At 48.2% G+C, this 27,611-nt stretch overlaps 8 protein-coding genes across 8 annotated transcripts; 3 read left to right on the forward strand and 5 right to left on the reverse strand.

The window, feature by feature from the left end:
* Positions 1–739: 739 nt before the first annotated feature.
* On the reverse strand, positions 740–1,633 carry ACHE_20467A (putative AT DNA binding protein; the record flags this gene model as incomplete). Its single annotated transcript, XM_043284773.1, has 1 exon — positions 740–1,633. The coding sequence occupies one exon, from the start codon at positions 1,631–1,633 to the stop codon at positions 740–742; it is 894 nt and encodes a 297-aa protein (XP_043133531.1).
* A 6,894-nt stretch (positions 1,634–8,527) lies between these two features.
* On the forward strand, positions 8,528–11,447 carry set2 (SET and WW domain protein; the record flags this gene model as incomplete). The annotated part of the gene is made up of 4 exons (XM_043284774.1): positions 8,528–9,014; positions 9,155–10,752; positions 10,805–10,885; positions 10,947–11,447. The coding sequence occupies 4 exons, from the start codon at positions 8,528–8,530 to the stop codon at positions 11,445–11,447; spliced, it is 2,667 nt and encodes an 888-aa protein (XP_043133532.1).
* Positions 11,448–11,827: 380 nt separating this feature from the next.
* TIF6 (translation initiation factor 6) lies at positions 11,828–12,803 on the reverse strand (the record flags this gene model as incomplete). The annotated part of the gene is made up of 5 exons (XM_043284776.1): positions 11,828–12,188; positions 12,249–12,437; positions 12,499–12,585; positions 12,639–12,710; positions 12,769–12,803. The coding sequence occupies 5 exons, from the start codon at positions 12,801–12,803 to the stop codon at positions 11,828–11,830; spliced, it is 744 nt and encodes a 247-aa protein (XP_043133533.1).
* An 800-nt stretch (positions 12,804–13,603) lies between these two features.
* Positions 13,604–16,114, reverse strand: ACHE_20470A (uncharacterized protein; the record flags this gene model as incomplete). Its single annotated transcript, XM_043284777.1, has 4 exons — positions 13,604–14,326; positions 14,379–14,483; positions 14,533–15,971; positions 16,039–16,114. 4 exons carry the CDS (start codon positions 16,112–16,114, stop codon positions 13,604–13,606), a joined length of 2,343 nt encoding a protein of 780 aa, XP_043133534.1.
* Positions 16,115–19,042: 2,928 nt separating this feature from the next.
* Positions 19,043–20,371, reverse strand: ACHE_20471A (uncharacterized protein; the record flags this gene model as incomplete). Its single annotated transcript, XM_043284778.1, has 1 exon — positions 19,043–20,371. One exon carries the CDS (start codon positions 20,369–20,371, stop codon positions 19,043–19,045), a length of 1,329 nt encoding a protein of 442 aa, XP_043133535.1.
* Positions 20,372–21,862: 1,491 nt separating this feature from the next.
* ACHE_20472S (putative UV excision repair protein (RadW)) lies at positions 21,863–23,421 on the forward strand (the record flags this gene model as incomplete). The annotated part of the gene is made up of 7 exons (XM_043284779.1): positions 21,863–21,880; positions 21,948–21,995; positions 22,070–22,142; positions 22,250–22,329; positions 22,400–22,729; positions 22,794–23,243; positions 23,302–23,421. The coding sequence occupies 7 exons, from the start codon at positions 21,863–21,865 to the stop codon at positions 23,419–23,421; spliced, it is 1,119 nt and encodes a 372-aa protein (XP_043133536.1).
* A 536-nt stretch (positions 23,422–23,957) lies between these two features.
* On the reverse strand, positions 23,958–25,916 carry smp3 (glycosylphosphatidylinositol-alpha 1,2 mannosyltransferase smp3; the record flags this gene model as incomplete). The annotated part of the gene is made up of 4 exons (XM_043284780.1): positions 23,958–24,969; positions 25,021–25,148; positions 25,197–25,579; positions 25,808–25,916. 4 exons carry the CDS (start codon positions 25,914–25,916, stop codon positions 23,958–23,960), a joined length of 1,632 nt encoding a protein of 543 aa, XP_043133537.1.
* Positions 25,917–26,751: 835 nt separating this feature from the next.
* skpA (SCF ubiquitin ligase subunit skpA) lies at positions 26,752–27,474 on the forward strand (the record flags this gene model as incomplete). The annotated part of the gene is made up of 5 exons (XM_043284781.1): positions 26,752–26,806; positions 26,872–26,957; positions 27,012–27,179; positions 27,238–27,407; positions 27,468–27,474. 5 exons carry the CDS (start codon positions 26,752–26,754, stop codon positions 27,472–27,474), a joined length of 486 nt encoding a protein of 161 aa, XP_043133538.1.
* Positions 27,475–27,611: the final 137 nt, after the last annotated feature.

Here is a 27,611-nt window from a genome sequence, read left to right on the forward strand (position 1 = left end):
TTGGGGAAGCTCGATGGTCTTCCCCCCAGGCCTAACCCTACTGCCCAACCAGTCCTTCTAGCACGAGGACAGAGTTCCCGCGGTCCAGCATGGTCAGTCGGCCGGCGACAACTCACTGAGACCACTGGCTAGCCCAGTATTATCACTGGCCTCCCTCCAGGGCCAGTTAGTGTTCCGTAACTTCGTAACTTCGTCCCTGCACCCTACCCAACCGCCAACCAAGGTGTGCCTGGAGAGGTCTGTGTGTGTTTCGTACCACAAAAAAAAAAAAAAAAAAACAGAATAGATGATAAATAGATGGCAGTGAATGGCAACTAGACGAAAATTGTTTCTTATAGGTAAAAAGAAGATCGTCCTAGGACGGGTAGATGGTTGGAGGAAGGAAGAAAAAAAAGAAAAAAAAGGAAGAGTAAGAGGAAGAGAGCGAGCTATATGGGTGAGCAGGCAGGAGTCAGGACACGCAGCGATGGGAACAGAACCCCAAGGCAACACGGCACGAAATATATGATAAGAGACGTTAAAATAAATGAATTCTGTATTTCTGGTATGAATCACCACTATTTCCTAGAATGCGTAAATCATATCAAGTTGTCTTGTAAGGCTTGAAATGTCAAGTTCATCAATCCTAATCATACATTAAGAGACTATATCCCCATCTCATCACTTATGGCCGTGAATCATTTCTCATGATTGCAAATGCCAATCACACGTTCCAGTTTGCTAGCACATTTCTAACACGTCATCGAGATGCTTTCTCAGTTGCTGGATCCAAGGTCGGTGTTGGCGCTATGATACGATACTCCGGTCTCCTATTGCTGGCAGAATCTGCCAGCATAGGTCGAGGTGCATCGAATACTCGCGGGATCCGGTCAGGATTGAAATGTTCAAGGGGTGGATGGCCAGGATTAAACCGTTGTATTGGTTCCGGATGTCCTAACTGTAATTCTTGGGGCGATGGGAGAGTCTGCCTTGCTTCCAACGGTCGCGGAAGCTCCCTGCTGGTAGCGCTGCTAACTGGTTTCAGTATCTGATCGCTCATAGCCCTTGGTCTTTGTTCGTTTCTTCTGAAGCCGGTGGGCCGGTCCGACGGTTGTCCAGCGGAAGGCCCTTGGTGGACTTGAGGTTCAGGTTTGGACTCCTCGAGACCCCGGGCATTTGTACGCGGAGAGAAGGAGGTTCCAATAGTCCCGAGCGATCCGGCCGGACTGTTGGGGACTGTTGAAGTTGAAGCTTTAGACTTCCCCGAGCCTCTTCGCTTGGGCAGCGGATACCTCTCCCCTCTGGCTTCTGCGGCTGCCCTTTTCCGTTCCTCTTCCGTTCTCTTTCTTTCTGCTTCTGCTTTGGTTGGACGTCCTCGTTTCTTTGGAGGCTCGTTCACGTCTGGAGACGTAATTGAAGCGCTGCTTCCTTGGTCATATGGCACAGTAGAGGGGCGTGGTGCAATTGGCCGTTCCATTCCGGGACATAGCCGTTTCCGCACGACTGCTGGTGCTGTTAATTCAGGGTGCGGTGGCTGAGGTTGTGAAGTAGCAGGTATCATAGCTGAGGGCGGCAGAACAGGCTGCTGGACATGCTGCTGGCACATGTGACCGAATGCCAGCTGGCATGAATTGAGTGACCTCCCTGGAGGCATTAAATTAGCAAACACAGATTCCGTCTATGTCTGGTTCTCGAGATCTTCTTTATCTTTGCAGTGACCCCCGTTTAAGTTATGACAGGGCAGATACGCAGACTGATGGGTAGGGAAGAAAAGTGCCAGGAAATCTGTACCTGGAGGAAGCGGAATGTACGACCAGGCCGGATTGATCTTAAGGTCACATATCAATTTGACTAGATATCTGGAAGGTATCCCGTCTTTCTTCAGTATCTCCGTGAGAAGAACTTTCTAGATATTGATAATTGTTCTTAGTCAGTCCACTGGAGCAATTCAATTCATCTTGCTGTGCCTTGAGCATCGTTCATACCTTCTCCTCTTCGGACCATGGCCGTTCAGTAGGGTTCGACATATCCAAACCATGGAAGCAAATAGCCTGAGCCTTCCTCTCAACAGAGGCAAACCGACAAACGAAATCCAGAGGTTTGAGTAGACAGAGAGAAAACGAGAGGATTAAACCAAAGTATAGAAAACAGGACCAGCGACAGCAAATACGCAACCCTAAGAGTAAGAGCAAATGGAGGAAAAAAGCAGATGACCGAAAATAGAAATCGGCTACTGGTATCCCAGTTTATTGAAGAGAGAGAAAAAAAAAAAAAAAGGAAAGGAAAGGAAAGGAAAAGGAAAAGGAACTGACAGAGCCTCCCAAACCGGAACGATGCGTTTGTGCCGGCGCAGATAGAAATACAAACCGTAGTACCGAATTGCAACGAATGACTGTAAAATGGGAGTAAAATCAAAGTAACCGCCGTCCGGAAAGAAAGAAATTGCGAAGGGGACTGCGCATCGAGCCAACAGGGAACATGGGGAAAGTCGAATCGTACTCGATCTTGACCTAAATGAGTAGTAGAGAAGAAGAATAGAAGGACTCAGGAAGAAACCCACGCCCACGGAGGGGATCGGGGATGGTAGTGGTTTCTATGTATGAATCCTACTCCTCATGAAGAGGGAGGGGAAGAGAAAGGAAGCAACACAAGAACAATTGCGATAATTGCAAAAGAAACGGCGAGAGCGAGTGGGTGAAATATCCGGAAACCAACGATCTCAGCGATGTAAATGAACGCTAAACCAAGGCCAGCTTCATTCAAGAAAAGCAGAGGAAAAGGTAAAAAAGGATAAAATAATGACAAAACAAGAAAATAATAGTAACCGAACACACTCTCCAGGAGAATATTTGGCCAACGGGACTTCTCATTCGATATCGCACAGGCCCGGCATGCATATAAAAGAGGAAAAAAAAAAAAAAAAAAAAAACGGGCGAGAGAGGGAAGGAAACTGTAGGGACTGGCTGGACATTGGCTTGATCTGTCGAGCAGGCTCTATACTCGCCATCGCACCGCACTCTGAACGGGAATCCGATTGCGGATCCAGCGAGCTTGGGGCCGCAGAAGCCAAAAGACGATGGTTTCAGATGGTCCCAAGCGTCAAAGCTTCTGCCGCGAGGAAATGATCCTCAAACAGCCTGTCTGCCAATGGCCGTAATCTTGATACAGGTCCGTAATGGGCCGTATTCCATTTTTTTTCTCCCTTCTTTTTTTATCCTCATTTTTTCTTTTCTTTTCCCCGGTAGAGGCCTAAAAGAAACAGGGATATCGTGGGCAACGCAGCATGTTGTGCTCCGGCAGGGAATCTCTTCCTCAGCCTCGGCCCCCATACGCACGCCACAGAGTACAGCATGGGTCATAAATTAGTACCGTGTTGGACACCGTAAATACCTGTTGCCTTTTTTTTTTTTTTTTCTCCTGCATCATTGGCGCTGACTGAGGGCAGGCGTGGGTGTGGTTTAATGTATATCATGGTTGCCAACCAGGTTCTGATAGGCGGAAGACAATGCAGGTTCAACGACTAAATCGAACAGTCCTGCGTGTATTGAGTGCTCTGAGGAGTCCGTAGAGGCCTCTGGCCCAGTCAAACCGCCCCACTGGCGGTAGTGGTGGTGGTGGATAAGAAACCAATCGGCCTTCCGAGAGGTCGTTTAGCCACCACAGCTGAAAGTCGTAGGTGATAATCGCCCGCGTTAACGGTCATCCTTTCATGAAGGGTAGGTAAATCGAGCATATTTGCGTTTAAGATAGAGTGTCTGCATGATCAGCCCAGCGCTGATTCTGTTCGCTCGAATGGCGACACTCGAAAGCGCGTCGACTGCCAAGTGTGAACGAGAGATCTCGCGTCGGACGATGCCCGATGTCACGTGTAACAACCCCGGCTAAACCATATCTACAAATACCTTTTTAGGACTAAGCGACAGTTGATTAACTATGCGTTCATAAAATAAAACTAGTATTTGATCTTGTTTATTGGTATTTGACTCGTTACGCAGGGACTAGCCCATCGCCTGTATTCCATCATGAGCCAAAACACGAAGTTCATCCAGAGAAATATAGAAGATCGTCGCCACTGCGGCTTGAGAACAAGGCCGACCCGAAGAGCTGATACCGTGTGGTTGGTGTTCGTTGGGGGGTTCTTAATGCCGTAACCGGGAAAATAGCCTATAGTAGAATAGGGATATAGTAGTTAATCCCCCATCGAACCAACCAGAAAAGTGCAATCGAAGCGTACCTCTGTCTGCACTAGTTGTGGCTGTCCTGGAGAGTCATAACCAAAGACTTTGATCTTACCTGCCACTCGGTTGTCCTCCTGTTTGGTCCATTCCAGAATTATGACTAGCTGAACGGTAGGTGAACGACTGACCAACCACAGCTGCATATCCCCATACAGATGAGCACAGCTGCCGCTCCATTTTGTCTCTACTTTTGCTTGTGGCTGGTCTTTGTTACCAAAGTGAATGCTCAAATTGGACTTTTGCTGAAAGTGTTGAACGGCTAGTGGTGTTGCAAATTGACACTAACAAATATTAACATAGAGGAATGGATACAACGGCCTGGTGGAAACGAAGATTTTGAGATGCATGAGCGCCAGTACTGTCAAGCAGCCAGGCAAATACCAGGACGTCTTGCAAGTTTGGGTCCAAAGTTAGGCTTTCTGTAGCCTTGACACAGATTCAGCGACCCCGTGATTTAGAATCATAATTGATCCGGTCAAGGGGACCAGAAGAGCATAGAATTGAAGTATTCACATGGACGTATTGCCCAGAAAGTGACCACTGGCCCTTTTGGTAATAGCAGTCCTGGTCCCACGTATTGGAGAAGCTCGTTCAATGCATCCATTCTTGCCCAATGACCGCACGAGACAAGAGCCTGTCCCAGGATCGATATCCTCGTAGAGAGGGTCCTGGACTTTAGTGGCAGTAAGGATCTCATGACAAATGCGGTTGAATAGCCGCATAGTATGTAGGTATACCAAAACTAGAAATGGACCATTGACCACTAGATGCATGGCATGTTTGCCTTTAGGTTTATACAAAGTGGAAGAGTAAACATTAAAATTATATCGTGGCCAAGTTTGCTGTGCACTGTGCAATGGAAGATGGAGAGCCTGCGCACTTAAGTAAATCAGAAGTTCTCCAACCTTGTTGAATCTGATACATTCCGTACAATGCTACTGTACGGAGCAGTAGCGCAGACGATCCTTTCAGGCTGCTTTTTTTTTTTCCCTTCCGTGGTGCTCCTGTGCTCCGTGAGAAGCGGGAATAATCGATGTATTTCGTACTCCGTACATTTCTGTACGAGTGCTAGTATCAAATTCAAAGACCAACATCATTGGCCCCATTGATAATAGTGGAACGAGATTCCGCAATGACTGGCTGACAGCATTTCTCCTAAGGATACTTACCCGACGGGACAGTCAAACTGTCAATGATAATCATCAGCGAGCACGGTTAGTGGAGTTGAAACCGTCGAACAGACCCACCACAGACCGGCGACAAGCGGGCAAGCGACGTGTGTGATCACGATCGTCAAGGAGGCTGGGGGCAAAAGTATTCTTGTGAAGAGTAGTACCTCGTACTTTTTGCATTTCCGGAGATGAGCGCGGCGTAACTATAGGCCTCACAAGGACTGGGCCTCAAGGCGCGTAGAAGATGATAAATCCCATGCAGAGCGTCATCCAGAACCAGTTTTGAGGCCTTTGTCATTGGTCCTTGGTGATATCCCACCCTTGTCAAGAGGGAGTGCTCGGTATATTGAGGGGCATGCCAGGATCATAAATGAGCCTGTGAATGAACAGTTGGTCCGAGAGACGCCATTTCAATATTTGTGACAGCCAGTCGATTTCACCAGAAGGGCAAAAGATGGCAAAAGTAGTACGGCTCTGTAGGCTAACCACTGCAGCTCCCTATCCTTTATTCCGTAGTAGCGTGAACAACTTACTTCCGCAGACAATTTGATTTGACGGATCAATTGTATAGTCGACAGGTATACGGAGTATTTCTCGCTTGCATTGAGTTTGATCGATGATAGTAATCCTGATTGGAGCACTTCTCTTCGGGTGTGTGTCTTTGGGGGTGTGGCATCATGCGAAATTCAAATCAAAAGTAAGGCCCCACTTCCGTTTATATCTGCTTGTCTTTGTCTCCTCATCCTTCTGTCTTTGCGGGTGAGCCAGTGGCTATGGGTGAGTGTTATTATTTTCTGGATGTGCAAAAGTAGAAGAACGATCAGCTGATCCCGCAACGTTAATTGGTCCACGATGAATAAATTCCGTTTACGCAGCGGGACGATACCGGTACAGTAAAAGTACCTGCCGCACCAGTATCGGAGACTTTGTGGCCTGTGTTTACCGGTGTGGATTCCCCACAGCCATGGTACCTGAGCGGGAGGTACCCGTAGGTACCGGGGATATATTACCAACGGTATTTCAATGCCGGTACGGTATCTTACAGTGTTGTTGTTACCCGGACCTTCTCTCTCACGAATGCTCTCAATAGTTAATTACTAGCCACAACCACCACCACCACCTTGCTTCTTCTCTTTTTCCATTACAGGCTCGCAGCAATGGGATCGTTCAACTCGATAAACAGAATCGCCCTTACTGCAACTAAACGTGCAGCTTTTCTACTTGAGTATGTGCTAGCCTTGTCGACTGGCGCACAGATGGCGCTGTCGAAGAAAGAAAAAACATCCTGGCTTCGCTGAAACCCGGCCTTGCTACATCATCGCTGCGCTAGCTGCATTCATCTCAGATTAATATGACTATCCTTTTGAAGAAATTTTTTTTGGTCTCATTCTTTGTCTCTATGACAGCTGGTATGCTGTACAGTTACATCGTGGGAGATGCGTCGTCTAACCGCCTTCTTAATATCCGCGACCCCTCCGGATTACCATGGAACAACACACATTTATTCTATAATCAATTCTTCAGATGCAGGATCTTTTCTTTTCTTGTTTGCATCCGGCCCGACAGCAATTCAAAAATGAAGTCGTCTCATCCAATCGCTAACCGCCCCAAGTGGTCTTTTCAAAAATTGACCTAAAAAGAAGACCTAAAAAAAGAAAGAAAATGAAAAAAGAAACGCAATTCTGATATGCTCAGTCGATTATAATCTTACTTTCTTTCAACTTTCAATGCCGCGCTGATCTTGACCGGGTGTCCGATATCTGATGTGTGACAGTTAGATCCATCTCACCACAGGATTCACCTTGTGTGTGCTTTTATGGCCTATCATACGCTGGATTCGGGATGATCTGATATGCAATGGTTAGCTATTCAGCCAGCCAATGCGCATCTTATTATCGTTTACTCATTACTATCCCCCAATTCTCTCCCATACTTGTACACCCCCTTTCTGGTGAGTACTTGCAAATTATGGCCATGAGCGTGGGGGTTTTTGAGAAAGAAAAAAGTTCCCAACGAACGCTCTCACTGGTATCTAATTTTCTGGCTCTCTAGGGAATATTTCAACAACGAAACCTGACTATTACGGCTAATACTCGCCACTATGCTTCAGAAGCCTGACTCTTTTTCATCTTCGGGTGACCAGGAAGAAAAGCATGGAAACTAAATTCATTCTTTTCGCAGGGTAACGTCAATCTTGACTTAAGCTGACCGAAGTAGTTATTTGGGAAACATCACTGGTTCTGGGTACTGGATCGCGTTCATACTCTACTCAATGGGGATTCCAGTATGAAGTCGCCACTAGAGTTGAGCATGGGAACAAGACTACATACAGAGTGCGATCTGACTGGAGTCACGTAAGGAGGATGGATGCAAGACTCAGTGTGTACAGAATACTGGTGGTGTTTCTCCCCGTCGTTGGACTCGGGGGTTTTCTTGGAGACTTGATCAAGGCCGACCAGTATCTAGGTGCAGCTGCTGCTCTCCTGCGCAACTCCTGTCTCTCTTTCTACATCATTTGGCATCGTGGGTGGTGGCTGTAACTGTCAACCTTCCTGTTTACTCGCTCCCACACTCTCACTCGCCCCGGGTGGGCGGTGAGGGAAACTGTTGGGGTCAATTCGTCCCTGCGAGCGAATCCAGAAATGCTGCGTTTGTGTGTACGAGGTCACTGTGTCTTGGTCAGCCCCGACCGGTCAATTCCCAGACAAGGAGGAGGGGCATATATATTCTGTATTCGTTCTGCTGCTCGGTTCTATTCTAATTTCTGACTTGCAGTCCAGCTAGAAAAAAAGTATTTATTGGAGAATATTGACATACTGTGCCATAATAATCCCTTCTTTTCTTCTTTCCTGATCTGTCTTGGCGCCCGCCGGAAAAAAACGTGAGACTTGACTGTCTCGACTGCTGCATCTTCCTTCTTTCTTCACCCTCAGCTACTCTCTGTTCTTTCTTTCTCTCTAACTTCCGCCGTCTCTTCTTTTGCTCTCCTTTTCTCCCATTCCGTTCCTTTACTCCCCCCTATTTAGCGCCCTCCGCTCAGTTCCGTTTGTTATCGATCTCCACTCCTTCCCACCGCGGTTCCGCGCGTCGTCCTCTTCGTCCCAGTTCTCCTCGACTGCGCATTTCGTCCGTGGCGTCATGTCCTCCCATGACAACGCGGACAGCCAGTCTGAAACCGTAGCGAATGCTGTGACCGCCATGAAATTGGAACACGATGATGGTGATACTGCGTCGTCCGTCGTCAACGGCAGCGGCGGCGCAGTCAAGAAGGAAGAGGAGGAGAAAATACTCGTCAACGGATCCGCCCTCGAAGTCAAATCCCGAAGTCAATCACATTCGCCCACCAAAAAGGAAGAAAGAGAGGAACGTGAAGTCAAAGATGCAGATGAGGAGGAAAAGGTTGGAGGTGACATTACGGTTCAGCTCGAGCCTGGCGAACCGCCCAAGCTGGCACGCAGCTCCTCGCAGAAGGTTGTGCCACGCCCCCCTCAGCTATTCCTAGACTTGCCCGATAGCACGGAGGAGGCCAGGTCAACCTTTGAGGTGATGGAAATGTGCACGTACGCCAACAAATACATGGGTTATACGGAACATGCTATGGAGTGCGATTGTGCGGAAGAATGGGGTAAGCTCTTTTCTTGCCCCTTTGTGCCCCGATCCCAATGATTGGAGAAAAACCGCATTTACAAGTTTCTCGGATTCTCTACATTGTGACTTTACCATCTCCAATCATTTTCAACGTGCTACTCTAACAATGACCTTCAGACTCGACAGTTGGCAAAAATCATGCCTGTGGTGAAGACTCGGATTGTATCAATCGTGCGACCAAGATCGAATGTGTAAATGATTGCAGCTGTGGCCCAGAATGCCAAAATCAAAGATTCCAGCGAAGGGAGTACGCGAATGTGGCCGTCATCAAAACCGACAAGAAGGGGTTTGGCCTTCGTGCTGAGTCCGACTTGCGACCGAACCAGTTTATTTTCGAGTACGTCGGTGAGGTGATCAACGAAGGGAATTTCCGGAGGCGCATGCGCCAGTACGATGAAGAAGGAATCAAACATTTCTATTTCATGTCCCTCAATAAGGGTGAATTTGTTGATGCGACGAAGAAGGGTAACTTAGGCCGGTTTTGCAATCATTCGTGCAATCCCAACTGCTATGTCGATAAGTGGGTTGTTGGGGAAAAGCTCCGGATGGGCATTTTTGCGGAACGTTTTATCCAGGCTGGAGAGGAACTTGTTTTCAACTACAACGTTGACCGTTACGGAGCCGACCCTCAACCCTGCTACTGTGGAGAATTGAATTGTACGGGCTTCATCGGAGGACGGACGCAGACCGAACGTGCGACGAAACTGTCCAATGCAACTATCGAGGCTCTGGGTATCGACGATGCGGATGGCTGGGACACCGCCGTCGCCAAGCGGCCGCGTAAGAAGAAGATGGGCGAAGCTGATGAGGAATATGTGGACAGCATGCAACCGAAATCTCTGGAGGAGAATGGGGTGACTAAGGTCATGGCTGCATTGATGCAGTGCCAGGAAAAATGGATTGCAGTCAAATTGCTGGGACGGATTCAGCGGTGTGAAGATGAACGAGTTCGCAATCGTGTGGTGAAGATGCATGGCTACCAAATTCTGAACTCCCAGCTCGCTATGTGGAAGGATGACCACAATGTTGCCCTGCAGATCATGGATATCTTGGACAAGTTTCCTCGCCTTACACGAAACAAGATCATTGACTCTAAGATCGAGTCTACTATTCAACCTTTGGCAACCTGTGGTGATGAAAGGGTGGAGAAGAATGCGGCCGCACTTTTGCAAGCATGGTCGACGCTGGAAGTGGGCTATCGCATTCCTCGTATGAAACGGGATCCCAACAGCTCGTCGCGAGCAGTAAACCAGTTTGGACGACGAGAAAATACCCGCGATGAACGACGACGATCAAGATCACGTTCCCGGTCCAGGTCGCGGTCGTTGGATGCACCTCGCGGCCCGCGCGGTGATCGCGGTCCGAGAAATCACCATCGCCCGCGACCATTTCGCCGTCAACCCAATCCTCTACCTCCAGGGTGGTTTGCGGCCGAATCCAATGGCCGGACATACTACTACTCTGCACGTGGAGACACAACATGGACACGGCCAACCACACCTGCTCCTCAGCCTCCTCCACCTCCGAAGGAATCGAAAGACAAGGCACTGCAGGACATTATCGATGGTATTATGAATGCCAAAGAAAACACTCCTAAGGAGAAGACTACTACTCCTGGTACGCCGCAGGCATCAAAACTCACGCCTGAGGGGAAAGAGGGATCAAAATGGAAGGGCTACAGTGAGGAAAAACAGAAGAAGCTCTATGAGAATACCGTAAGTTGCTACTTTCATTGGGAAAAATGTTACTCAACTAACTTCTCCATAGTTGTTCCCCCATATCAAGTATGTTGTGGATAAGTTCAAGCACAAGCTTCCAAAGGATGATTTGAAGCGTCATGCAAAGGACGTAAGTTTTTGAATACCTGGAACATTGACTGGCTTACTTGTATACTGACAAACTTTCACAGGTCGCCAAGAAGCTTGTGAACTCGGATTTCAAGAACAGCCGGGTCGAAGACCCAACGGCGATTAGTGACAAACAACAGAAGAAAGTCAAGAACTACTGTAAGGAGTATTTTGAAAAGGCAGTTGTTAAACATCGAGAGCATGAGAAGAAGAAAGCTGGCAAGGACGGCAAGGAAACCGGTGACACAGCAAATGGCGAAAGCGATGAAGGCGTCGATGTGAAGATGTCTGACGATGAAGGCGGTAAAGATACGCCCGGAGATGGCGAGGAGACTGAGACACCAGGGTCATCCTTGAAGCGAAAGCGAGACGACGACCCAAAAAGGGAGGATGGGAAACGGAGCCCTTCCCCCTCGAAACGGCAGCGTTCCTCTACACCACCGCCCCCTCCGCCGCCGCCGATGAGTCCTGGGCAAGCAGAGTCCACGCCAACAGACAAGCAGGCAATGCAATATGCTCCTACTCCGCCGCCACCCCCACCGATTCCCACAGAGCAGAGTTGATGTTGGAGCTTGATTGAAGTTTGAATCATCTCGTATTTTGTTGAATTTTTTGTCGCATTGATATGTTTCGATTTGTGTTGGTACATTGCTCAAATACCCCTGGGTTGCGCATTTGCATTTACATGGTCAGTTTTATTCCATGTCTGGGATGGATTTATATTGTATAACTAGCCGGTGTCTAGAAGGTACGGAGTCTTACTACGATATCTATAATTTATATTATACTACCATTATCACTTATGATCCCAATTCTCATATCCAGACGTGATGCTCATTGCTCTATCTACTTCATGAATTGTAGACAAGGCATCAATGCATTAATGATATTCCCTGGTAAAAGACAGAATGCATGAACAAAGAGAAAAAGGTGAAGAAGGAATCTAATAGAAACTCTCCACAATACTCTCCTTATTCGCCTCACCCATACCCAAACCACGGGGACCCATTTCACCCAACCGGAACACGCTTTCAACAACACTCAGCTCCGTCGCAGTCGTGTCAAGACCAGTCACGGCCAACCAGTCGTTAACGACCATCCCAGCACCAACAACGGGACTACCACGGTTCACACTACCAGCGACAAGGGGCACCTGCAGCAGGGAGGAGAGTTCGTCCTGGTCACGGATGGAGGTTTTAGGGTGAACGATACCGCCCTGGTTAGAAAGGGCCATGTAGGAGCCTGTCAGGACGTTGTCGGCGATAGTTTGGCGGAAGACTTCGACGCCAAGAACGTCGGCGATTCTAACATTGTCAGTTTCCCATATCCTTAGAGTAGCATTGGGGGTAGAAGAAGGGCCATACATCTCCTCAGTCTCACGCTCAATATCCGGATGCACAAGGGCAACATGATCATTGCAGCAGATGACATTTCCCAATGCCGAGAGACGCTCTTCTATCCGTTGGATCTTGACGTGGTCGGGTAGGGTATTCCGCAAATGCTGCAGTTCTTGGTCTGTGGTTGTTGTGGGGACGAGGAGACCATTGCGGTTTCTGTTCGTTTATTAACGTTTCTTTCTTTTATGCTCGTGTTTTTAACGGGAAAAAGGCGTACCCAGCTGTGAGACGGCCGATAATCCGGGTACCGGCGATCGTAGCGTGGCAGATGGGGATGACGTCCTGGAGTTCGGCTTCGAAGACACTGTTCCAGTAAGCTTCCCATGCTCTCAGAACCTCTTTTCTGAAAGATAGTACCTGTAAAAGTTCTCCGAAGCACCAATAGCGACAAGCGCATACGAGTTGGTAAGTCTAGAGAAGACACCGACCCTACCAAATATCAGCACAATGCTCCCTGTTCGTACCACTTCTTCATATGGTAACCCACTCGTTCGAGTTCTCGAATTGTGCGCGGACAGCCATTATTTCAATCTGTTCGTTTCTTCGTTCGAATTGAAAGGAATCAATTGGGGTATAGAAGGAAGGAAGCTCTTGCTTGTTCGTGCAAGGCGGGGTTGGTCAACCGGGCTGTTGAGTGTGCGCTGTCACTCGAAGGCGATATATCCTGCGACAGTGAAGGTAACGGAGAATCTCTATGCTTAATATAAAGATCCAATTCAAGAGATAGACGAGCTGAGGAGGTCAAATATGGACCGCAAAAAAAGAACAGGACTGAAATCATTTTTGCCCCACTGAAGGAGACTAAACCGGATCGGGAGGACGAGTCACATGAGTCATATGGAGTCATTGATGGAGACAGTCAATTGAGTCACTATGGCTATGGAGTACTCTGTATTGGTATTTGCAGTCCATTATAGAGTAATGTACACAGGCTCACAATGCAGGATAACAGCAACAATCATACAGGACAGTTCCAGCTCCAGACAAGGAAAAGAAAACAAAAGAAGGGTAACCAATCACTATGCACACAAAATGAAACTTGCCAAAGAACGCCTAACCAAGTCCCAGTAATACAATTGTAGTAGATCAGAAATATCAACTGGAAAGAGAGAATAGCAAAAGGTCCACCTCGGACGAATTGTGATACTCATGATTTTGGGATAAAGAATCGATGAAGTCAATTGGGACGAGGCGGAATGGAGATATGTGATGAGACGCGGTATTCAATCTTCAAACCCTGTCCTGTCTATTGTTAGTACTATGTCATAATTATAGCAAGTAGACTTACTTTCGACCCTGGGCGCACTGTTTATGCACAAGTTTTAGTATGGAGGACGAGGTCCCGATGGGTGATGCGGAGGCGGAAAATAAAGTGGACTACTCTGTAGAAAGCCCGGGGGTGGAGGTCTTTGAAAATTAGACCCTGGAGGAGGCGGAAGCTGAGGAGGCCCGCCGCCAGGAACAAAAGGATCCGGAAGACCCAATTGCTCATTGATCGAGGGGATCTGCTGGCCGGCTGGCAGAAGAGGACGGGTTTGTTGCCGCGCCGGCCCTGGTTGTGGGGGTGCAGGATGAGGCCCCGGTCGTGGTAACATATAGGGTCGTGGATCTGTCATTGGTTGTGGGAGGATCGTACGAAGCATGGATGGCCGCGATGTCCTAATTGGGCCCTCGCTAGAAGCCACATCGGCGAGCGCGGACAAGGCCACGGCTGGCATCTCGGGTGCAGTTTGAGCAGGAGCAGGGATTTCAGACGTCGGCTGGTTGGCGACAGCATTAGTCGCCTCCAGCAACATCTCCAATGTTCCAAATACTGGTTGATTAGTAGCACCCGATGGATGAATCTCCCGCATTTCTTTCATCTGTGGGTCGAAGTCTTCGCCTAGTCTCACGCGTTGAACAAACTGCTCCCATCCCGTGTCGGCTCGTTCATAGGCTGCTGCGCCAGCAGGTTCTCTCACGTGGTTGGAATTGAAACCCCGTATGAACTCCTTGATGGGAGGAGCCCTCGGCCTCTTATACTGTTCTGTTTCTGAACCATCCGTCTAGAGGCACCATTAGCATGCGACACCTTGACTGACTATACAAGAGACTTACCTCGGTATGTTCGTCATCCTCTGCAGCACGCCGGCCCTCCACGAAAGCCATGTAATCACCTTGCGCGGCGAGAAAATGCTCCTCTTGGATATGGCGGGCAGATGCCTATCATTGTTAGTCCCTGCAAATTCACATATAATATTGCCCAACTTACGCGAAACTTTCGCTCAAGACGATCTTGTTCGGATGTAAACAAGAGATTCTCTTGTTCGACCCGAAATTCGTATTCGTGACGCAAAATGTCTTGCCTTTTCTGGCGGTACGCGGTCAAAACCGCTTCAAGTTTGTCAAACTCGGGCACCTTTTGATGAGCATTCTTGTCGCGAGCTAGTTGATTTTCTGTTCGAACAGCCATCACATGCAAAGCCAATCTCTGTGCGGCTGCCACTTTCTTGAACGCGCGGTCCAGTTCCAGTTTTCGGTCCAATAATTTTCGTGCAGCAGCAAAGGGAGATGGAGAGCGTTCAGACCTTAACTCCGGACTCTCCATCTGCCTGCCACGTCCTGCGGCTGCTGCGGCTGCAGCACGACGAGCAGCCGGTCCCTTGCCCTTTGGACGACCTTTACCCTTCGCCCGGCCCCTAGCAATGCGCGCTGCTTGGCGCCCTTTGACGGTTGTTGGTCTGGCAGTGGATCTAACTCCATTTGGAACGACAGATTCTTCAACATCGGTAATTTGACGCGATTCGTCGTCCACTCTAGATTCTTCCGTGGCGTCCGCGGGAGATGGTGAATCATGTTTCTCTGCTGTACCATTTTGTAGTTGCTGTTCCAATGCGCGGTCTAGATCAGTTTCTTCAAACTTAGGCTTCTTCTCTGAAGCTGTTGGAAATACATCTGCTGATTCAGTTACAGTATTGACTTCTGCTTCTGGGGAATTGCGCTCCTTTTGAGGTGGGCTGAGCGATTGCGTTGGTGTCTCTCGGTGCGCATTAGTCGATGCGCCATCGTTGTTTAGATTGGCGTCGGCTGTTCCTTCGGCGGGATTCCATTCGGTTTTGGGGTCCTCCGGATCATCTGTATCTCCAACCTTTGGTTCTTCGGAGATGTTTACCTCGTCAGGGGACGGGGATTTTGTGATAGCTGCAGTAGTATCGTCTTTATCTTCAACATTGGCCCTGATACTCGAAGCCTTCGTTGGACTGGCCTCCAAAGGCTTTCCTTCCACAGCCTCATCAAAAGAGGCATGTGGGTTGGGCCCCAGGGCCCTGATTCTGGCGGACTGCCTCGTAGTTCGAGGGGTTTCCTCAGCCACCGAGCCGCGCTTCATGCGCTTTAACCGGGGCGTTTCAGGGACTTGGGAAGGAGCAGAAGCAATTGGTTCCGACTGCTGCGAAGATGAGAGAGCTGTGGCTCGTCCTCGAGAAGTACGAGTCTCGCGTGCATTGATTGGATTAGTATTAGCATTATTTGCTAGCGCACCACGAGTATTTAGCTTGACGATACGTGACCGACGAGCAGGAATGTTGCTGCTATTGTTACTACTGGTTGAAGAAGTAGTAGTGCTGTTATTATGGCTCTTGTCGCTGCCACGCGGATCGCGATTTGCCTGCGAAGCCGCGCTTCTTCTGGTGACGCGAACATTTTGAGCATCTATTGAAAATTAGTATTGTACACATGTATTAATGAAAGAGAAAAAAAAATGGAAAGGGAATGTTACTGTTTGCGGATTGTGAAGCCCCTTCGGAAGCAGTTGGAGCATGAGCGGTGTCAAGCTTCCGCTTGGCACCTGCCATTGCGATGCTGCAAATAAGGATTAGCCAGTGTTCGCGGAGGTCGTTTAAGAGGATAATTGAAGAAGGAAAGACAGAGACAGGGAAGACAAAAACATGAGAAGAGAGAGAGGAAGTAGTCGAAAGGAATAGAGAGGGGGCAGAAGTCACGAGACCGGGGCGAAAAAGATGTAGTAAAAGCCAGTGTAGTATACACGGCAGGCCGGACTTGGTAAGAGGAGATGGACAAACACAATGACACAAATCGATACAATACAGGGATTCGACGAGATTTATAGGCATGCAGTAAGAAACAATCAGGAAGAACGCATTGAGGGGATTGACAGAGGGAGACAGACAGAGCGTAGTGAGAATGGAAACAGGGAGAGAAGAGTAGAAAAAGTGATAGAGAAGAGACTTAATCATACAAAATATAGTAAAGCGAACGATAGCAAACAGGGGAATAGAAGGGAAAGAAGAGAAACCGTTGGGACGCTATGCGACGAAAAGATGTACAGCGCCGAGTAGAGAATAGAAACGCGCGTGCAAAAGGGAGACGGGCAGCAGATACAGTAAAAAGAGAGATAGAGAAGAGAACAAGAGAATGTACTATAATATAAAAGCAGGAAACTCACCTAGAATTGTACAGGGCCGCTGTTTGAAGAGGCTATGAATGAAGGCGAAGTAGAAAACCGCGAAATAAGAAAAGACTCGGGCCAAGTAAAAAACGAGGTTCGGCCAAGTGGATCAGCCGCCGTCAGTAACGCCGCAGTAGAAAGGAGTATATGTGAGATGGAAAAAGAAGATTATAAGAGAAATACAATGAGATTGTAAAGAAGAAGAGTCAAAATAAAACCAGAGTAGCGAAATGAAAGCTAGCGTCAATGTGGTGGAGTCGTGTTGTTCATCCGGAACAGTAGCAGTAACAGCAGTTAAGCAATGTTTGCATGGACAACATCGCATTACAGATCTCTGTATCGAACTTTTTATGTTTAGAAACATATTATGATCTGTAAATTCGAGTGTTCTCTTAATTCAACCATCCATACAATTCTGAGGCAATCCAGCTTTTATCATTGGACGTCTGACTACCGGGTTCTAGTATACCCCTGTACAAATGTGCATATGCGCCAGCCACCCAACAAGGAATGGACATCAATACTCGAGAATCATAAGCTTAGTTAGTCAGGTAGTATCTCCATCTTTCATCGCAGCACATTCCCTCCACCTTTCCTCCCCTTCCTCCCCCTTATCGTGCAATCGCCAACATGAGAATGGAATATGATGATGTCGCTTGGGAACAAAGCGACGAAGTATTCGATCACTTCAAGAAAAGAAAGGTTACCAAGCCCCATGTGCTTCTGGCAGTCACAAATTTGTGGCAGGCTACCGACCCGAGAGTCGACCAGTTGACCGTGCCCGGGTAGAAGGCATGGGAGCGTTCAACCTGTGCTTCCGGATAATCTTTGAAGACGGATTCTCTTCTCTCCTACACTTTCCTTGCCCTGATACGGTAATGTTTTCCGAGGAAAAGGTACGAAATGAGGTTGCGGTTATGACCTTCCTGAGACAAAACACGAAGCTCCCCGTGTCCATCATTATACGCTATGGCATGTGCGATGAGAGTCCTGCAGGACTAGGTCCATTTATTTCTTATGGAGTACGTCAAGCATGCGTGCCATCTGACGGCCCAACTAAGAACCCCTGATATAAACGAGGCGAACGTCCATTCGTGAATCCAGATATTGAAGAGAAGCTCGAGTCTTTCTACGGCCAGGTAGGTGATATTCTACTGGAGCTCTCCAAGCCATCATTTGAGAAGATAGGCTCGCTAGCCAGAGATGTAAATGGCGACCGGGGTATCAATCACCGGCCATGGGCCATGAATATGAACGAGCTCGTTCAGCTGGGGAATTACCCTCCCAAATTGCTCCCGCAATCAGCCTTCACCACTGCTTCATTATGCTACCAGAGCTTAGCTAAGGATGAGTGCATGCATTTGGCAACCCAACGGAATGACGCTTTTGATTCAGAAGATGATTGCCGCTTCAAGTACGTTGCCAGGAAATTATTCCAAAAACTGGCAGAAGAGTCCTCTCTTCACAATTCTAATGCACCTGAATCTGGTCTATTCAAGCTCTTCTGTTATGGCCTCCGCCCTACCAACTCCTCTATGATAACATGAAAATAGCTGCTGTAATTGGCTGGGAATTCACATATGCCGCTCCTGTAGAGTTCATCCATAGTCCAACTTGGTAGCTACTATTGAACATGCCTGAAGAGTGGCCAAGCAAAATATCAAATTGGATAAAAACCTATCAGCCGAGTCTCGAGACCTTTCTTTGAGTGCTCAAACGCCCAGAGGACGCTGCTATTGCAGTCGGCAGTTTATTGGAGGGACAGCTGCTTTCAGGAAAAATGCGGGAAAGCTGGGATCGCGGTGATTTCTGCTCAACTATGGCGTATGGGAGAGTCGGTCGTTGACTCTATGGCCGATGATGGATGCAAAGTTCTTTGGTGGTGATACAGCTCTAGAACAACGCAATTCACTGCTCTGTAGTGATGAGAGAACGGGATTACTTGATGACGAGGACAAGGAGGCAATAGAGCATTTTATTCGAAAGAAGCTGGAAAATAGCAATAAACGACTTTTAGGTGATTGGGATGATTAATAGTGTTGTTTAGCTACTGGCAAAGCAGCAACAACTCTATGAATGAAATATTATAAATGTCTATCCTTACTCATTTCGATAGGTTCTGGTAGATATACAATACACATTTACTTGGATTTACTACAGGCAGGGGATAATATTTGATCAATCATAGACATTTTTGTATTGCTCCTATATCAGAATCGCTATATATCCAAGGAATCAAATCATACCCATTATCCAACACCTTGCTCAAAAGACAAAACACAAAGGAAAACAAAAAGGAACAAAGGAAAGTAAATCAACCCTCAAGAGGTGATTCATTCAAATCATACTTCTTCTCATACTGCAACATACTCTTCCGTAGATCTCCCGCCATTATAATCCCCGGCATGGGTATTGATTTTGATGAAGTAAGGGATGGCGGACAGGAAGATGATAGCTCGCCCTCCTCAGCCGTGCTCATTCTTTCCGACAACAATGGTGAGCGAGAACGCCCGTTATTGCTTACCCGCAGCGAGTTAGTTGATCGTACCCGGCTCAGTGTCTTTGCGGAAATGGTCGTCCCGGCCACAGGCGATGCTTTGACCATTGTCCCTGGCATTGGCGTCGGGGGCGGCGATGGGCTATCGGAGCGGAAAAGTGGGTGAATATTCTTCTCGTTAGGAAGGGGGTTAAGTTTCAGGAGAGGTGGTCTCATGCTGGTTGTCGCGATAGACTCTAGGTTGGTCGAAGTTTCTGTGGGCGAGGGCGGAGATGGGAGGATCAAGAGACTATCCATGGACTTCACATCTGAATCACTTCGTTTTGGTGCTGGATTGGAAGTAGATCCAGTAATAGTGGTAGTGGATTGATTTTCTTGGTCAGCCACGCTGCAGGTGTCACGGCCTTCAGAAATATCCGGCTTAGAAGGCGACGACATAACTCCTGCATGTAGATCGATCGAGTTGTGCTTCGAATCTTGCTGGAAGAGTGTCTTGCCTGAATACCGACTAGATACGCGCGTGGCCACGTTCGACACATATGGCCGCACAGGTGCCAGCCCATCAGTGCTCGTCTTGGGATGCGGCGACAGTGAAGGCCGGTTGGATTCAACTGTAATCGAGAGCGATGGTGAGTCCGAGCGCTCTTGTATCCTGTCGCCCGAACCCCGTTCATCTAGCATCTCGAGCTCATGGGACAGTGGACGCGGCCAACTGTGGGTATTCTCCTCATCTTGTTGCCTTGTCCTGGGGATTAGGAGAAAGCCACAGAAGAGAGCTTGTGCAATAATTGAAAGGACCCAAAAGATATTGCGACTAATGAACTGTGCCTGGGCCGGCGCCATTGTCAAGCTCTTTGCGATTATACCGGCCGTGATACCTGCCGCAAGGAGGAGATAGGCAACGACTAGAATGTGAACAGTGTGTTGCCAAGTTCCCCACAACCCAGCTTTTGTTTTCGTTTTGGGATATCGTGTTTGGAGCACGAGCAGTAGGGCCAGCACAACGCAGCCAACTGCATTCAGGCTGAGAACGGCCAACTCAAGAGAGGATCTAGACCAGGCGTAGCATACGCCGTCGAGGATAGTAGTGATAACGGTAAGGGCAAGCGCAGTGCCTCCTAGAGAGTAGGCCACGGTGATATGCATATTGGCAGTGTATTTTAGATATGTATTGTCCTTCTGACGGTTTATCGTATAGGTATGCGTATAATGGGTATCCAAAAAAGGAAAACAAGGAATCAAACGATAACAACGCTTAAGTGAAAGTAATGAAAGCTCAAAGCATATAAATAAGAGTCATAACCGTAACGATCGATGTAGAGGGGAGAATGATCAGTATGACTGGAATTGCAACGGGAACTGCCAGCAATTAATACTTCGCATCGTTTAAATTTTTAATGAATGAAATGCATCTACCTGGAAATAGTGGACTCCGTGAAAACGGGGAAAAGGGTTCCGCGATGCCATCCATGTGAGATGCATGAGATCGTTTGATGATAGATGGCAATCATCCCGGACCGATCAGGGCAGCATCCGGGATCATCATCCGGATCTTGATCCATCCTTCCATTATACTGGTCAGAGTTTATAGCAAATGCTGCCGTGTGGACAAGCTGTATAGCGATTGAGACCGAATGCTGTGCGACTTCAATTGCACTTCACTTCCAATCATAATTCCCGTACAATGGCCGTATCTATTTTCACATGGACTGCCTCGAAGCATTGTGACTCATGTGAATCTCAGATTGATGAGGCCCAAGGGCCAGGGGCAACTGGCATGATATCCCAGTTCCATAAGTTCCGATCAAAACCAGGCAGTACTTGCATGGAACACATCACGAACATGACAATTTGTCAAGGTTCCAATTCTATTTATCGTCTGTACAATTTTCGAAATTCGATGAATCGAGCCGGCACTAGTGAATCATGACAGAAGTACCTTGTCCGTTCCATGGCAGCGGTTTCGCTGGTAGGATGGGTCTAGTGGCCGATGTGATGCATCATAGGGGAATTGATGATAGAAGTGAAAAATCCGGAGAGGACCGATAGCCCGGAACGAACGAAATACACACGCAGGTACACGGATAGAGTCAAGATAAGAGATTGACGCGCAAAAGAAGCATCTGCACACAATGGGTTTGTCTGTTGATTCCCGGTGATAGATCTGTTGTACTCTGTACAGTAGAGAGCGTCCAGCGGGAATGGCTTTCTCTCTCTTTCTCTCTTCGATCGTTGCTATATCCTTAATCTTGACCATCGAGCTGACTCGGTTAGACTATATCGAATGTTCGTTTCCATATCAAATATATTAAAGGGAATATGTACGGGGACTCCGTGTTCGTAGGGATAAATAATTGATTATCTAAATTGTGGCACGTCTTAGCGAAATGTGGCTGGTGCGGTCACCGCCTTGTTCTGCCAGCGTCATATCCATTCGTTCATCATCGTCTTTTGCGGCTACTTCTTTTCCTTTCTTGTTATTGCACCAGTTTTGTCTGTTGAAGAATCTGCTCGACTGGTCATTTCTCGTCGGCTTTTTGCCTTCATTTTCATTGCTTCTTGCCCTTCGTTACCTTTCCCCTCATTCATTCACCATCTACCTTTCCAACCCCTCATCTTTCTGTTGGTGGCGCGAAGATGAAGCTCACCTTCAAGGTCCGTCCGTCTTCGCTCATTTTCGCCCAGAGACGCATCACTAACGGTGAATTCTTCGTGTCTACAGGATTTGAAACAACAAAAGTTCACCATCGATGCTGAGCCATCGGAGACGGTAAGTTTTGATGTGTTCTTGCAGCTCAGCCAACATCCAGTCAGTGCGGGGCTAAATAAGATTGTTACCATCAGGTCGGACAAGTCAAGGAGAAGATCTCTACCGAAAAAGGATGGGAGGTTCCCCAGCTGAAGCTCATCTATTCTGGTATGTCGAGCGGCGTTCCGTTTCCAAGAGAATTCAGTTTTCGCTCCCTCGTATTTGTTGAGCAACGTGGGCTCCGAGTCTAGGCCGGCGGCTGATTTTACCTGCAGGAAAGATTCTTCAAGATGATAAGACTGTCGAATCATATAACATTGAGGAAAAGGGTTTCATAGTGTGCATGGTGTCCAAGGTAATCATTCTTTCGATTCTTTTTCTGTTCCAGATTGTTGGATGGAAGATTGACTCTACGGTTTCCACAGCCCAAGCCTGCTCCCTCCTCCGCCGCTTCCTCTCAAGCACCATCAACCCCTACGAGAGCACCCACTTCGACGCCAGCTGCACCAGCTGCCCCCGCGCCATCGGCAGCCACCTCGACACTAGCGGTCCCTGCGACTCCTTCTCCTGCCGGAGCTCCCCCGGCGTCAACCGATACCCCGGCCCTCAATGACCCGTCTGCGCTGCTCAGCGGTTCGCAGAGCGAGCCCGTCATTGCTCAGATGGAGAGCATGGGTTTCGCCAGAGAAGATATTACTCGTGCAATGAGAGCCGCCTTTTTCAACCCTGATCGTGCGATTGAATATCTGTTGAACGTACGTTTTCGCTACCTCCCACCGCCTTTCTCCCGATGTGCTTTAAGCTAATTATTATGAAAAGGGTATCCCAGAGGACATTCAGCAGGAACAACAACAATCCGCTGCGGCCGCCCGTGCCGCCCAGGAACCTGCCGGTGAAACCCCCTCCGCCCCCGCTGCCCCCTCTGGCGAAGACGAGCCCGTCAACCTGTTTGAAGCCGCAGCCCAGGCTGGTGATGGCGCACGTGGGGCGCGTCCCGGTGGTGGTGCCGGTGGCGAAGCACTTCCGAACCTCGATTTCCTTCGTAACAACCCTCATTTCCAACAACTGCGTCAGCTTGTTCAACAGCAGCCTCAGATGCTCGAGCCCATTCTTCAGCAGGTCGCCGCTGGTAACCCTCAAATCGCGCAACTCATTGGCCAAAACGAAGAACAATTTCTCCAGTTGTTGAGTGAAGACGGTGAAGACGTGCTTCCTCCGGGTACACAGACGATCAGTGTTACGGAAGATGAGAGAGATGCTATTGAGCGCGTACGTGCATCCCAGCATTTTCTTTCACCTTGCTTTGATATGCTTACAAATTTTCTAGCTTTGCCGTCTTGGCTTCTCGCGGGATCTCGTCATTCAAGCCTACTTTGCATGCGACAAAAACGAAGAGCTTGCCGCCAACTACTTGTTCGAGAACCCCGATGACCCCGACGATCTATAAATTCCCCATCACGAGGATTCTTGACGAGGAAGTTGTTGACGTTCGTTTCCTTTCCTGTCTCCCCGTAACGACTACCTTTCATGTATGATTCCGAATTCAATGCTTTATTATTTCTTTTTCTACAGCTGTCCTGTTTATTGGGCTATGGCACAGCTTGGCGTCTTCGAAATCCCACATTCGATGAGTTGACTAGCGCGTGTTTTCTGCTACTACTATTTAGCCCAATATGTAGTGTTGATTCCAATATGTTTAATTCTCTTCTCATTGACTGTTATTCTATTCTCCCTGTTTCTTTTAAAGTAAGAATCTAGAGCAAGGGTAGTAATCCAAAGAAATTTGAAATAACAACGTCACACGGGGTTGATTGTGTCATGTCATGAGGGGTGTTATGCATGTTCCAAATGCAGGCTACATATATTCCGAACGCATCAATCAACCAAATATATGTTCAGTTCAAATCTGAATCAAAGTAACATACGATGTACCTGTAATCTATTTGCTCAAACAAAGAAAAGGAAAAAAAAAAAAAAAAAAACCTATTCTGGTCCTTTATCCTCAGATAAACACCGCCGTTTAACCGCCCAAACACCCAACCCACGTCTACTCACGACACGAGATAACGTGGGGATCACACCATCATCGCCAAAGTGCAGGTCATCGAGGTTGAGATGGTTCTCGTAGTACCACAGTTCTTGTAACTCGATATCAGCGGCCTTCTTTTCGTTGGAGGGAGAAGGGATATAGCGATCGAGGAAAGTGGCTGATTTCGGCGCAACGACATAGGTTCCTTTATCCTTCTCTGTGTTGTTTGCGTCGACTGGACATGTGGGAAGGGCGTGGTTGAGATGGCTGATTAATTCCCCGCCGGGGATGCCCATTAGATCGTTTGTGGTGATGTCAAGGGAGTCGCCTACTAGCCATCGGGGAGGGGAGTAGGTTTTCCACCAGAAGACTGTAGCAGCACCATCACCTTGTCCTGCGCGGTGATCCGCGATAATGCCAGGGATAGCGAGTTGGGTCGGTATCACGCCGCCCTGGTGGTAGATGCCCATGAGGACACCCAGGGCAACATTGAAGATAACCCAAGTTCCCTGCAGAAGCATGAATTGTCGCCTGCTACTCTGCAGGTGGAAGCAGCTGAGTAGTAAGGGAACGCAGGGAATCAGGAAGCGCGGTTCCTGGTGCGGAAAGACGGAGAGCAGGATGGTGGCTGAGATGGCAGATGCGGCGCGCATGTTCTTCACCCATGAGGGGATGGTTAGCGGTCGTCTGAGATTGCCTGTGGACAGCGACGCGATCATCATGATGTAGGCGGGGCCTAGGAGTTGGGGTAGGTTGGCGAGGAAATGCTGGTAGTGTGGATGGAGGCCATGGTGGGCTAAGTTTGAGGCGTCGGAGTTGTAGAGGAAGTTGTTGAGGGGGGTGATAACGGGAGAGCGTAGGGCTTCGAGGAATGATGCCGAGGGTTTGTAGAAGATTGTGTCGCCAAGGATTGCGACGAAAGCGAAGAATAATCCGGAAAGGGTGAAGGAGAAGATGGAGAGTGGTCTGTCGCGGGTCAGTAAGAAGACGCAAGAGAAGGTGAACACAGGTACTGACTTGCGCTGAAAATGTGGCAACAGCAGAAGCCCTGGAAGGACGAGGAAGGCCGGGAAGGTGATGCGATTGAAGACGCCAGCTACAGCAATGAATGCGAGCACGGCACAAGAGAAATGCGAAGAGCGTCGCTACATAGATTAGTCGACTGAACGTCTCCGGGAGTTGAGAGTACCAACCTTGTTCTCAATGATGCGCCGGATCAACACCAACCCCCAGACGACCAGCAGAGTCTCAATTGAATTGGAAAATGTATGCGTCTGATAGGTCCAGGTGACATACGACGAGGCCACCAGCACGATGGTTGCGCGCCGATGCCGCGGAGACGGTACGAACTCATAGATTGCCCAATCTTCCAGTACGAAGGTCAACAGGAACATGACACCTCGAATGACATTATAAACCAGCTCTGGGGGTGGATTTCCCGTTCCCATCTCCGAGTAGAACCATTTTAGCAGGCTCATGGGCACATCGTAGACGGGCCATAGCGGGAAGACGCTGCGAATGGGGTGATCGGAGGTGAATTCCCATGGTCGTATGGAAGGATAGAAGAAGTTGCGACCTAATATGGAAGTAGATTAGTTGCTGTCAATGCCAATGCCTCGGTAGATGGAGTACAGTGTCCTCTTTTATCCTCTTTTGACAGCGCAGATCGAGCCTCATCCTTGGAATCAAAGGGGAATCTCGGGGAGGGGCATAGGTAGAAGGATCGCATGCCATATCGCATGTCGCGCATTGGCACAATCGGAGGATATTGACCATCCTGCGGCCCAGGAGCAAAAGAACTAACCTGCAAAGATCTCCGGACCCTGAAAGTTCTCGTCTGGATGGAGATAGCTAGGTGACAGCGCAAAGTAAACACGGATCACCAGTAGAAGCAAATAGGTTCGCCTCCACATGACTCAGATAGCAATTTGGGGGTTTATTGCATGCCAGGCAGAAACAAATACAAAAAGAGATCAATAAAATCTATAATTTTGTAAAAGTTGAAAAGGGATTAAAATGAACGTATCCAGTTCCCCTCCGAAAAAGGATAAATGCTTAGGCGAGACGCGTCGGAGGGGATGAGAAGTGATATCACTGGCTATGGATGAGAAAAAAAAAATATAAAGCACTTCTACATATGGAGTCGTACTCCAGATATCAAAGTACTGCTATGGATTGTTGCATTCATTATTAGATTGCTGCATACTTATATGGTACTTCACGGTTACCAAATACATGTACTACTCAGTCAGCGGTCACTCAACCATGCTCAAAAGAGCTCCAAATGAATATGTTTGACTCTTGCTTAAACGTATATTTCCCTTGAGACTGGATTCTGCCTTGCTGGCGCCTGCAATACAAGCAAATACAAGGCAAACGCACCTTTTCCGCCTTCAGCCTCCGATTCACTAGTAATATATTACGGCCCATTACGGTATTCCAGCTCTTTCACTGCCTTCGTCGACATTGTGACTCTCTTTCTTCAAATCTCTGTCGGATTCGTCCATTTCTCAGACAAGGCTCTCTTTACCATATAAACGACAGGTTTGTATCCGCTGCCCTCATCCTTCTGCTGATCTCTTCCATCACTTTTCTCGATCTTGAAGCCCGTCAGTACAAGTGACTCCTTCCCCGCCTTTAAACGCTTCTACTTGTTGTCATCAAACCACGCTTTTACTGAGCATGACCCTGGACTAACTGTCTTTTTCCAGAACTCCCCAACAACCTATCAAAATCATACCTCTCAAAATGGCTACATCCACTATCACTCTCACCAGCTCCGACGGTGTTGAGATCAATGTCGGTAAGTGGTCGATCCAAAGCGCCGCATGCCATACAGCGTGATCTAACCGTTTTATCTTCTTCTAGAGCGCGATGTTGCAGAGCGTTCCATCCTCATCAAGAACATGCTCGAAGACTTGGGCGAGTCGGACGAAGCTATCCCCATTCCCAACGTGCGTCTTCCATATTCCTCGACGGTTGCGGTAATACTGATTTCCATGGTGTAGGTCAACGAGGCAGTTCTGCGCAAGGTGATCGAATGGTGCACCCACCACAAGAGCGACCCTCCCAGCACCGGTGACGATGACGACTCCCGCCGCAAGACCACCGACATCGACGAGTGGGATCAGAAATTCATGCAGGTTGACCAGGAGATGCTTTTCGAGATCATCTTGGTATGTCATATTGGATATTTGCATAGGGAAAATATTTAACTAAAACTCATTTTAATAGGCCGCCAACTACCTCGATATCAAGGCATTGCTGGACGTGGGCTGCAAGACCGTCGCCAACATGATCAAGGGCAAGTCGCCCGAGGAGATCCGCAAGACCTTCAACATCCAGAACGACTTCACTCCCGAGGAGGAAGACCAGATCCGTCGTGAGAACGAGTGGGCTGAAGAGTGAGTTACACTGGTCCATGGACCATATCGAATCACTGCTAATTTTGATCCTTCCTACAGCCGCTAAATTTCATCCATCTGCTTGATTATTGCTATGATATCCTCTGAATATTGCTAGGAGAACAATTTTAATTATGATGAGATGAGACTAGACCCTTCAATTACACGGCGTTAGGCTTTTTCAGGTCTCAGCAGTTTTTCTTC

This window comes from Aspergillus chevalieri, chromosome 2 (assembly GCF_016861735.1).
Source record: "Aspergillus chevalieri M1 DNA, chromosome 2, nearly complete sequence".
Lineage (NCBI taxonomy): Eukaryota > Fungi > Ascomycota > Eurotiomycetes > Eurotiales > Aspergillaceae > Aspergillus > Aspergillus chevalieri.